The 12,383-nt window shown below is 40.6% G+C and overlaps 1 protein-coding gene across 1 annotated transcript; it reads left to right on the top strand.

Moving 5' to 3' along the window:
* Window positions 1-5,871: 5,871 nt before the first annotated feature.
* On the top strand, window positions 5,872-12,328 carry LOC136544122 (glutamate receptor 2.8-like). Its single transcript, XM_066536387.1, has 5 exons — window positions 5,872-6,145; window positions 8,173-9,524; window positions 10,186-10,435; window positions 10,969-11,375; window positions 11,888-12,328. The coding sequence occupies exons 1-5, from the start codon at window positions 5,872-5,874 to the stop codon at window positions 12,326-12,328; spliced, it is 2,724 nt and encodes a 907-aa protein (XP_066392484.1).
* Window positions 12,329-12,383: the final 55 nt, after the last annotated feature.

Genomic DNA, 12,383 nt, shown 5'->3' with positions numbered 1-12,383 from the left:
CGCAGGGTACTGTCTGGCAGGTGCACAGGGTACGATCCCTGGTATTGCGGTTTGACTTGTGCGCCCTGCCTTACTTTCTCCGTCCGTTTCCTGATCCTTACCGAGCGGGCGTCCCCGGTCGATTGGTCCCAGTCGGCTCTGATTGTGCTAGTTGGAGAAGAGCAGTGAGCAGAGGTTTGACGCATCCCCGGTCGGAGACGTGGGTCGGAGTCGGAAGTGGTGTTTGTCCAGGCCTTCCGGTCGGAGAGACCGTCCGGAGGCGGGCTGGAGACCGAAGCGAACGCTCCGGTCGGAGAGGCGGGCCAGAGTCGAAAGCGGACGCCGTTCCTTCTCGGTCAGGCCTTCCGGTCGGATATTGGATCGCTCTTCTGGCCTGTCGTTTAGGTTTTTGGGCCGGCCCAAGAGTTGCGCGTTGTCGCAACGTTGTCTGCCGGGCCGAGCTTTTGCTGGAAAGCCGGTCCATGAAGGACCCTGGGTTTATGAACCCGACAGGATGCATGATGGAGATGGAGGAAGGCGGGTGGCCGCGCACGGGCGCGATGGAGATGTCGGCCGGCGGGCACTCAGATCGGATGTCGTGGGGAACACCGAGGCAGCGCAACAGAGTGCGGTGGAGAACGAAAGTGTCCGAGTGTCGGAGATATACGACCGTTGGGCCGTTGAGCTGGTCTCGTGGTCTGGTTGCCTCCGGACGATCGGACGCCTCGGCACAGCATTTCCGTTTGCCTAGTATCCATCCACTCAGTTTTTCCGAGGCTTCAATGATCAATCCAAACGTTCTAGATGGTCAGAGTCGTCCCACTTCGTCCAAATCGACGCCCACGCCAAGTTGCCGGAATTGATTCGGGCACTGCTCCTGTTGCTCACTTCGCTGGAAGCACAATTCGGCCGCCCAAGTCAGCCGCGCGCGTTTACTAGTTCAGCTGGAGTATATCTGCATCGGATTGCTTTCATTCTTCCATAGTTTCTGAAGATGTGATTTGCATTGTGGCAAACTTTTGGATTATGTACAGAGCAGTGCAGGTACACTCATACATCAGGTTGTAAAAGGGTTTCACTATCGTCATGGTTTCTGATTCCCCTCACGGGAATCAAAGAAAAATAAGTTGACGCAATAACCAGGATATTAACAGTAGTAAGGTTATTACATACCGTTTTTTTAACTAAAGTTATAAAAGAAACTGAACACAAGCATATTGTTGTGGTACAAACGACTGAATCTGTGTTTTTATTCTCACCATTTGGCTACAATTTTCGTTATTCTTTTTGCAAGTATGAGTGCTATACACATTCGCGAACACAACAGGTATGCCATATCCTTTAGCTCTCAATCGTCTGGCTTAGTGCATACAAGAGCATAAATTCGATAAGCATGTTTGTCTTTCCATAGCAGGATCATTCTACTTTAGAGCACTTTGATCTCGATCATAACTAATTTCAGCTTTATATCACTCCTACAAACCCCCTATGCTGCACTTGTTGTTCACTTGAGAGCACGGGAGGCACAGATTAAGGCGATTGGATGGAGAGAACAGCAGCGCATCATGTCGACATGTCCTACACCAACAAGTCCTTGGAAGCTTCGTTCTCGTTCGTTGCATCGCTAGACACGTTCAGTTCCAAGCGTAGAAAGGAAGGTTTCTTAAACGACTGAAGAAGATCTATTTACTTTAGTATTAAGATATAGGTATAGTTGGTTATATGTAAGTTCTCCATATTTTCCTCCTCTGTTTCCCGTAAAATACATTTGTTGCAAAAGGGAACGGTACTTTGCAAGTAAAGGGGAATAAAACTTTCGGTTAGCCCAAACAAAGTAATAACATATTTCAAAACACATATAGGAACAAAACTTTCGGTTGGCTCCAAGAAACGAAATGTCAAAATGATATGGGCTATGATGCCATTGTGCATGGGTTGGACATGGGTTCATAGGTTTTCTCAACCTGTACGAGAATGTCTTCTTCTTAACAAAACGCTTGGGTTGTTTTACCCTCATAGGTCGAGAGCTTTTTTTAATAAAAATCTAAATTTTATCGATCCCTTCCCGGCTTCCCCATTGATGCAACTGTAAATTCCCATGGCACCACAGTAATCAGGATTGAGAGACACGGGGGGTAAAATTAGGTAGTAATAACGCCGTTCGCTCCTATTCACCTTCGTCGACGTATTTATCAGTTTATCTGTGTACTAACTTGTTGGAACTAGATGACTAATTGCTAGTATGTATTACTCCCCCATTGTAAATTTTAGGACTTTTTGGCTTTTCTAGATATACATTATTTAATGTATCTAGAAAAGTTAAAACGTCTTATAATTTAGAATGGAGGAAGTAATACTGTGATAGCATTCAAATATTCAGTTAGACTTTGATAACTTGCGATCTAATCTTTTACCAATGAACCCCAAGTTGAAGAAGGTTTTCTTCAATAATCAACTTAGAAGATGGGGCTTATCCTCCCAACAGGACCGTATTGACTTGACTGCAAGTTGTCTTATGACGACAACATAAGTTATTATGGCAAAGCCATTCTTCCATCGCAGGAATAATCCTAAGCCTCTTTTTAGAGGAAACATGATAAACAAATTCAACGCGCTCTTTGCTTCCTGAGAAGGGATTCCACTGACCAGCAGTCCAGCACACGCCATTTAGTTCCCGAGAACCAATTGGTTTGGATTTGACTTGACTTTGCATGTAGCTTGCTGCAAACCCAGCAGAATTTCCCAGGGCTTTGGGCTACAGCAAATAAGCAACAAAAGTCATGTAACAGAACCAAACAAACATGGATACCGAGTGTTTCTATTAGTTACTGTTTTCTGTCACCGGTAAAATAAATTAAGCCGTGAGACATTAGATGACAGAAACTACTAACTGAACTTCCTTACAAGTTCCAGATCGATGATCAGTATTCAGAAGCAACACAACCTTTCGTCCCGAGAACAAATTCCAACAACCAATTCGATTTGCATGTAGCTTGCGGCAACTCAGCTGAACTTTCCAGTGCTTGGACTACCGAAACTGATATCTAGAAAAGCTGTAGACCAGAAATCAACTAAAACTAAGGTAGGATATAGAAACAATCAACACCGAAACTGATACAAGATGGCCAGATGTCATTATTAAGTATATTGTATATACTACTTCCTTCGTCCACAAATATAAGTACTACTAGTATTCAAATTTTATCAATAAATATAACAATTTCTTAGTATTTAATCAGGAGCTGGCCAATCGGAAGCTAGCTAACCATCAATTGTGCTAATCAAGACTGGCTGATTCAATGATGGGCATAAATGACTTTCCTTCTCTACTTAATTGCCCCTCTTTGATACCACTTGTAGCATTTGCTTGTATACCATTTACAAAACTTGTATACCACAAGGCTGAGAGTTGTGCTCCTCTATGTCCATGGGATAATCAAATTTCGAATTCTCAGTTTTGGGAATAGACATATATGCAGTCCTCCTTGATCCTTGATTTCCTCCTTTGCAATGACTTCCACCTCTTGTTGAAGCCTTCCCTTTGTCACCAAGAGTTGTGAAAGATTGCTTCAATTGACTTCCAAATCTAGATAGCTTCTTTTATCCTTGTAAGGAGTAGCCCTGCCTTCTTTCCTTCTTGGAAAGAACTTCTCTCTTCAATGGAAAGTTTGATTTGGCTACTAGCTCTCCTCCTTTGTCATCTATCTCAAAAAAGACAGCCATACAAAGAGGGGCATTCATAGAAAAATATTCTTGTGGGGGAAATTCTTACCATTGTTCCACTTAGGAGCACTTGGCATATGGGTGAATCTGATTTGGCTTCATTTCTCCACTTATGACATCTTTTGGGTTGTTCATGATGTTGATTTCTATTTCTTCCATACATGGACGTCAAGCTTTAGTCTCTAAAGGGACTACATAAGATAGTCTTGAAAATATGTTAGTCCAAGAGGCACAAGCCATAGATCATCCTCCCTGTAAGGAAAATGGCAAGGTAGGGCTATCTGTGATTTTAGTGGTCTAATGACAACATGATCATTTGGACTAATGTGATTTGCTAGTATACTGTAATAGCCCATGTCCAAAAACTGCTTATATGGTGTAGCTCCTCACATGGAACGAACCATCATACATGTAGCACCTCTCTTACACTTATGTCATCGCTTCGTGTAAATGGGTTAACCTGGAGGTGCTACATTTGGAGCGACAAGGATTATAAGTTGGCCCTCACCCTCATAACTTCCAAGGTGGTACTAAACCCACCAACCACAAACACACATGGGCCTCATTTGGCAACTAGTACATGCTACTAATGGGCTAGGGTGTTATATTTTTTGGGGGAGGCTAGGGTGTTACATATACAAGGTGTTTAGTGTATTGGATACAAGGATGGACTTGGACAAAAGCAACATAAAGGTCAAGTGATCAACACCTCAAGCAAGACAAAGAGTTGTTGGACACCCTAGAAAACGAAAATCTCTTAAAGATCATTTTTGGGCATCACAGGTAAGTTCAAAAAAAGAAGTATAGAAGGAAGACACATTTTTTTGAAGGCTATACAGGTAAATATCTCTTTCTTCATCACATGTTCTTTAGGTGACCATGTTTTGCTGCTCTAATATATAGTGCTTTTGTAAAAAATGGCAAGCAAATTGGAGAGAGGTGATGAAGGGTCGAGAACAAAATAGCAAGAATGGAGGAGGTGGAGGCTTTAACTTTGCATGAAGCTCCCTGACTGGTAGCATGGTGCCACATTACTTTTGTTGTATGGTGACTCAAATCCTATTTGGACTAGGAATCAAGAGAGGTATGTTATTATGACTTCTAGTTCAATTAGGACTTACGTAGTATAGAATCCTACTAGGAGTAGGACTCCTGCTTACATGTATAGAGGTCTTAGAGGGGACTATATAAATAAGAGGTAGAGGCCATAGACATCAACCAGCAGCCAACACAAGGGTCTTATCCAAGGCTTTGTAAGGAGCAATTAGGAGCGTTCAGGAGGATTAGGCTAGAAGTTCTATTGCACTAGATTCTTGTATAAGGCAAGAATCAATTGGTCCTAAAGGGTCAAGTAGTGTTGTGACTTGTGAGAGAGCAACAATTATTTGTACTCTTTTGAAGTTGTGCTTATAGAATTGCGGCTGGGTCCACCAAAATCTTAATTTCTTGTCGTGTTTGCTTCAACATCATCTCGACTACATTGTTTCTTGATATGGTACAAGCTTGTGTCATACTCGCAATATACTTTCAAAGATCTAAGGGCTGCTATGCATAACTAAGGTACCAAATTCTAACAATTGTGGCAAGCCGGCAGCTGTTTGGCACAACTCTAGCTTTGAAACCTAGATTGGATCTGTAGTTTGTTGATTAAATTAAAGTGATTAAATATTTGTATCTAATTCAAATTATTAATAAAACAAATTATCTAAATTCTCTCAATCTCTTTGTATCTTTCGATCCATGAAACTTCTTGGAGCTACAAATATTGTCTTGGAGCTGAAGCTCAGCCAAACCTGACGGAGCTGAGTTTACCTTCGCAGCGTGTGCAAAGGGAAGAAAATGGATTTGAGTGTGACACGTGGGAATAGTGTTTTCCCCCCTATAAGTGATTATATTGCTGAGGTCATGACATTTATGAAAGTGGACGCCAAGCATTCCACTGCAAAACCACTTATAACATGATACAGCCATACATGCCGTCGATTGATTTGCTTTGATAATAGAGGGATTTTTTCTAGGCGGTTCCACTCAGGCCAAATATAGTTATAAAACATTGAAAAGTAAACTTTTTGATGTTACAAGAATCTAGGCCCTCAACGAGCTGTGCTATAAATGACATGCACAGCAGCGCAAAACAATTCAGTGGCCGTGCATGCAGCTACGGTAGCAATGAAGAAAATACCTCAAACCATACTGTTCCTTCTTCTACTGGTCTTCACTTTCGTTGCAGCTGAAAATAGCACCGCACATAGAGGTGGGGGTGGGGCAGACGAATTCCATGTAGGGGTGATCCTTGACTTGGGTTCGTTGGTGGGGAAAGTATCACTAGCCAGTATTTCACTGGCTGTGGAAGATTTCTATTCAGTCCACCCCAACTACAGCACGAAGCTAGCCATCCACGTCAGGGATTCCATGGGCAGTGAAGTCCAAGCTGTTTCAGCAGGTATGTCGATGTTACAAAATCATAGAAATACGTAGATATACTCTTGCTCAGTTCAGCTTCAATCAACAAAAAAAAAACATCCGTATGTTTTATTACAGAAACCAATAATATTATCCTACACAAACATATATATAGCTTTTGATTGCAACTGTCATATATAGACGAAGGCGACACAAGTCATGGTAGCAGTCGCTCAGATAAATTAAAATAGAATACCACTTGAGCACATTTTTATTAGAAAATGGAAAAATCCGGGCCTCTGCGACCGCACACAGCCAAGACCACTTGAGCACATGAGGTTGAGTATCAATTGCACACCAGATTAGCAGCAGCGAATCCAGGAAAAAATTTAGGAGGGGCTGAACAAAAGTGCGACAGCAACATATCTCCGACTGCTGCTCGATCTTAAGTCTCAGCCCCACCTACACGTAGAACTTTACCTAAAAATTCATGGGACCCAGGGACGCTCCACTGCTCCGGTATCGGTAGGGGGGGCTTGAGCCCCCCCCTCCCCCCCCCAAAATGCCATATCACACAAATCTATTGTAGTCATATAAGGAGGTGGACATGGCACTAATGCACTTCTCCTTGCTACTTTCAATGAAAATACCTATGCACCTCACTCTCATGACCAAAGTCAACAATGTTGACATACAATTATTAGTTTACAAGGTTATAGATAAGCTCACATCTTGTATGTTGGGGCCTATTATAAGGGGCGACCAACTGATCCTCACCAAGTCACAATCACCATCTATCTAGCCATCTCAACCAATCTTCACCTTGGGCTACCACACAATTGAAAACCTTTAGAGAGCCTTCTTGTGGTGAGGAACTTAGACCATCTCCTTTGGACATTTCTTGGTTACTTGGCTAAATATGTGTTTCCCAATGGATCTTGGAGGTCTAGGCAATGATGAGATGTTCCTCTTTGGCATTGTTGTATGCATGAACTGGCTTTCGATGAGCATGATAGATAGCTCTCACATTTTGTTATCTTTCCCTATTAACTACAATAATCCCAACATGATCTCTCACTATTTGAACCTTCTGTGATAGTCTAGGTTGGGGATGTATAGTCTTGTTTCTTCTAGAGGGTCAAATGGATCAGTGACCAATTCATTAAGTCCCTTCCCCTAACCTTTTCCTAATAGTCCCAAGGAGAGAAACGTAAGGACTATCCATGAGGTGCTTAAATCCCATCTTGTTGGGTGTGAGATTTGTGAGGAGGTCTCACCGTCCAAGTGATCCTTGAGTACCTAAACTTATGGATACAGTCTGCCTCCTCCTAGATGCCCCTAACTCCCACATATGGAAGTATATAAGGTATGGGTTGTACTCTATGAGTTCAGCCTCTCTTAGTCTCTTCATTGCACAACCTGTCATGGCTAGGGACATGCCAACCATGTAAGGTTTATTCAACAACAAAGTGTCACTTCTTTGCCTAGCTTGAGGTACACTGACATTTTTTTGGACCTTCAAGCGCTTAGAAGCATCATCAGCTGCCTAATAGTGGCCAACATGCTATTTGCTCATAATGAACTCCTAGATCACCTCTTTATGGATGTGTGTACATTAGGAAAACTTGGCTCAACCTTCTTCAACAACCTCACTTGCCTGGACTAGCACCTATGATTGACACACCTTTTTGGAGTTGTTGAGTGAAATATGGAAGTTGGTAAAGCCGTGAAGATGGAGTTTTGGCTCGATTGTTGTCCTTTGTATTTGTTGGAATGAGTGCAATGCGGTCAGGTTGCGGAATACGTGCAATGTAGTCCCCTTATTTCCCACTAGAGACTAGTCCCGCCCTCGCCTATGTTTGTTGTTGTCGCTACGATTTTCAATATTTATGTTCTGTTGTCTTGTGGTGTTGTCACCAGAATCATTTACAACCTTAAACAAGCCCATCATGCTTAAATAATTTTTTCCAATTTTAAAAGCACTGGAAAACAAAGATGCACAAGAATTGCAAGTCTTTTTTCACTGATATTATTTGATCAAAGTTTCATTCTTATTCAATTCTCAAGCTATTGAATTACGGGAGAACTACAAAGTGCAAGCCATCATTGGCCCGCAGAAATCATCAGAAGCTGCATTTATATCAAAACTTGGGAGTGTAACACAAGTACCTATTGTATCATTCACAGCAACAAGCCCCTCTCTCACTTATGATAGTTCACCATATTTTGTGCGTGCGACATTGAATGACTCAGTTCAAGTGAATAGTATTGCCTCTCTTATCAAAGCGTATGGATGGAGAGAGGTAGTGCTGGTATATGATGACACTGACTATGGGAGAGGCATTCTACCACACCTCATTGATGCACTTCAACATAGTGATACTTATGTTCCATATCACAGTGGTATCTCTTTGTCAGCAACAAGTGAAGACATTATGCAAGAACTATACAAGTTAATGGCAATGCAAACAAGGGTATTCATTGTTCATATGTCATCGACAAGGGCCTCTCTTATCTTTACAATGGCTAAGGATGCAGGGATGATGAGCAAAGGATTTGTGTGGATCATTACAAATGGATTAGCAAACATCATCGATTTACTCAGTCCATCTGCCATTGAGGCAATGAATGGTGTAATAGGAGTAAGATTTCATGTTCCCAAATCACAAAAACTTGATACTAGTTTCTTAATAAGATGGAACAAAATTTACCAGCGATATAACCCTAACAAATTGCCACTTAATAAATCAATAAGCATAGTTGGGCTATGGGCCTATGATACAGTTTGGGCTTTAGCACAGGCTGCAGAAAAGGTTGGGGTGTCTGGCAACAGAAATAAGAGACTGCAGCCCCATAAAAACTCTACATGCTTGGACTCATTGGCTATTTCCATAAATGGTACTGAGCTCCTAACAGAAATTGTACAAAACAAATTTCGAGGTATAAGTGGAAACTTTGACCTTACAGAAAGACAATTGCAAGTTTCTGTATTACAAATAATAAATGTCGTTGGAGGAACTTGGAGACATGTTGGGTTTTGGACTTCGAAAAATGGACTTTCACGGTACTTAAATCAAAATGAATTGGAAACAACAGGGTCATCAGCCTCAATGCCTGATCTGAATCCAGTAACTTGGCCAGGAGAATCAACAGAAATACCAAGGGGCTGGGAATTTCCTGCAAGTGGTAAGAAGCTTAGGGTTGGTGTGACCTCAAGTGCATATCCAGAGTTTATAAGCACATCAAAGGATCCTGTCACGAATGCAACAAGAGTGAGTGGCCTTTCAATAGACATATTTGAGAACGCACTAAAGAGGCTACCTTTTGCACTTAGCTATGAATACCAGGCATTTGATACAGATGGAAATTCAACGAGTTCAAGGAGTTATAATGATTTCGTTTACCAAGTTTATCTTCAGGTAAGAAATGATTTATAAAAGATATTGTCCAGTTTCTCAATCTGCCTTCCATATATATTTTAGTATAGTAAATATTAGAAATGTATAGACAAACTGATCGTATGGTTGTTGTATTCTTTTAACAAAAGTTGCACCAGGCTATATAAGTGCAAGTCACTCCATAGTGGGTGCAAGGTGCTTCCCAACTCCTTTCTACCTTTCCACATAGTATTATGAGTCCAAGTTTAGATATGTCGCTTCTTTTAATACCCGAATATAGTTTGCATGTATAGGCTGAACAAGGAGAGGAAATAGGAAAGAAAGAATGCAAGAGAGGTTGCCACATGCCCCCTCCTTGCGTTTTCTTCCTTAACTAATGGGGGCATTGAGTTATTTCTCCTTCAAAATTGGTCAAATATTTTAATTGGAGCTATGTCCACTAGTAATAACTACCTTTTTCATTAGTGTCTAGGAGCAAACATGAATTTCCCCTTGTCCTCTATCAAAATCCCTGAAAATATAGAGTGGCCAACAGAAAATTTTCCCATCAAATGTCTATTGACCACTAATTTTCTCCCTTTTCTTGGATATAAAAGAGCATGCATTGTTGAATCATTTGTATCTCACCATTTACAATCATTTTTTAAGAAAATAGAAATACAACTAACTATTGCTATTGCAGAGGTATGACATAGCAGTTGGAGACATAACAATCATATACAACCGATCATTGTATGCCGACTTCACGATTCCGTATACGGAATCAGGTGTGGGGATGATTGTCCCAGTCAAGGAAAAAGTGGACACAAATATGTGGATTTTCTTGAAACCACTAAGCCAAGGAATGTGGTTCAGAAGCTTCATATTCATTATTTACACAAGAATTGCTATCTGCCTGTTAGAGTATCTAAGTGGCAACAGATATCTACATGGTTCCTTTTCACTAAAACAACGACTGGGGATTCGGATTCTGATGTTCTTCTTCATATTTGAAGAGAGTTGAGTAAAACACTAAAACATTATTATTTTTTGTTGGTCTATGTATTCAGTTTTTTAACAACCATGGCAATTAGTGCCAAATAATTAGATTATTAATGTACAGTTGTCCTAGATAATACATGCATTGAACCTTCTTAAAAATGTAGAAGCATTGAAAAGTTCCTGCAAGAAGATTTTTAACACTAAAGCTCCATTGTTTTAGAAAGCAGAATGCACTGTATAACTCATCTTGATTTCCTCAGGAAAAAGGTAGATTAAACCTGAAAAGATATAAATTCTAAAAATAAAATAATAATAATAATAAAGGAAATAGCCTCAATGAACAAACACTGGATGTATAGTCTGAGAAAACAAATACTACATATCCGCTTTGTTGAAAATCCCATAGTAGCATGCTTGCTTTACCTCAGCTTTGCACATTGACTTGGTTTATTATAAACACATCTTTTTATATTTACTTCTGCAGAGGACATGCTCGAATCTTTTCTATCTCGAATAGTACACCGTGTATGGAAGATTGTTCTTCTAGCCCTTGCATCAATCTATACAGCAAGCTTTGCTTCAATACTTACTGTACAACGACTTTCACCAGCATTGACTGACATTCATGAACTTCAGAAGCAAGGTGGATATGTAGGATTCCACCAAGGTTCCTATATGGAGGGTCTATTGGTGGATATTGGTTTCGATAGATCAAAAATGAGATCCTATGATACTCCAGATAATTTCCATGCTGCTCTTTCTAATGGAGTTGAAAATGGTGGTGTTGATGCACTTGTTCTAGATGTTCCATACATCAAGTTGTTTCTTGCAAAGTACTGCAAAGGGTACACAATGGTTGGACCTATTTACAAGAGTGCAGGGTTTGCATTTGTAAGTTCAGCTTCATCTATCTCTTAATTTTTGAAAAAAGAATTGCTACTAAGCTACCATGGAACATGTACTGTTGAAAAATTATGCCTTCATGTGCTGAATTAAATTCCATATTCCTATGTCTTACTTTACCTGAAAAGGTTAGATAAATCAGGATGAATAAATTATTTTTTTATATGCATGGTTTTGTTGAATCTGATACAATGTGGTATTCTTTCTCTATTGTGGTCTGGTTGTTGGTATCTCAGATCGGTTAGTGTTAAACTTTCAACTTCTCAGTTGTAACAGGTCTACTTTTTGGCTCCCTAGTCAGGCTTAATTATTTGCTAGACTTGTTCCTTTGGTTTGATGGTCTATTTCTAAACTCTTAGTCTTAAACCTGTTTCTCCATCTGTTTGCCGGGTGTTTCCCTTCATAATAGAAAATGGTTTGCCCTGGTTTGAAAAAATAAGGTACTCTTTGAATAATGTCAGTATGTTTAACCTAATATAAACATTCTCTTTACTGATTAGGCACTTCCCAAGCGGTCTCCACTACTTGCTGAGCTATCTAAGGCGATCATCAACATAACAGGAGGAGATACAATCATTCAAATCGAAAAGAAATGGATTGACCAAAATAGTTGTCAACATGATGAAGAAATGGATGGTTCGGGTGCTATCACTTTTGGCAGTTTTAGGGGGTTATTCCTCCTAACTGGATTTGTCACAGCCTGTTCCATTCTTGCAGCGTTTCTTATGTGCCACTGTAAAAAACAAGAAGAAAGTCGTCATATTCAAGATGCAGATAAAGGTAATGAAGAAAATGGAGACTGCAATGATGATATAGATAATCAAGCAACAATATTGGTGCCTGATAGTCCGAACACAAATAGCATATCTGATGGAGTGTCCGCCGAGCCATTTACACAAACTAACAGTTGTCAGGCTTTGTCAGCGCACTTCGTGCACTAGTGGAGAGTCCACCGAATTTGACGGACTGTCCGTCAAATCAGCCCATGCAGCAGCA

This window comes from Miscanthus floridulus, chromosome 3, assembly GCF_019320115.1.
Source record: "Miscanthus floridulus cultivar M001 chromosome 3, ASM1932011v1, whole genome shotgun sequence".
NCBI classification, from domain to species: Eukaryota; Viridiplantae; Streptophyta; class Magnoliopsida; order Poales; family Poaceae; genus Miscanthus; species Miscanthus floridulus.
Note: the sequence above shows the minus strand (reverse complement) of the source record. Positions and strands in the feature narration are given on the sequence as shown.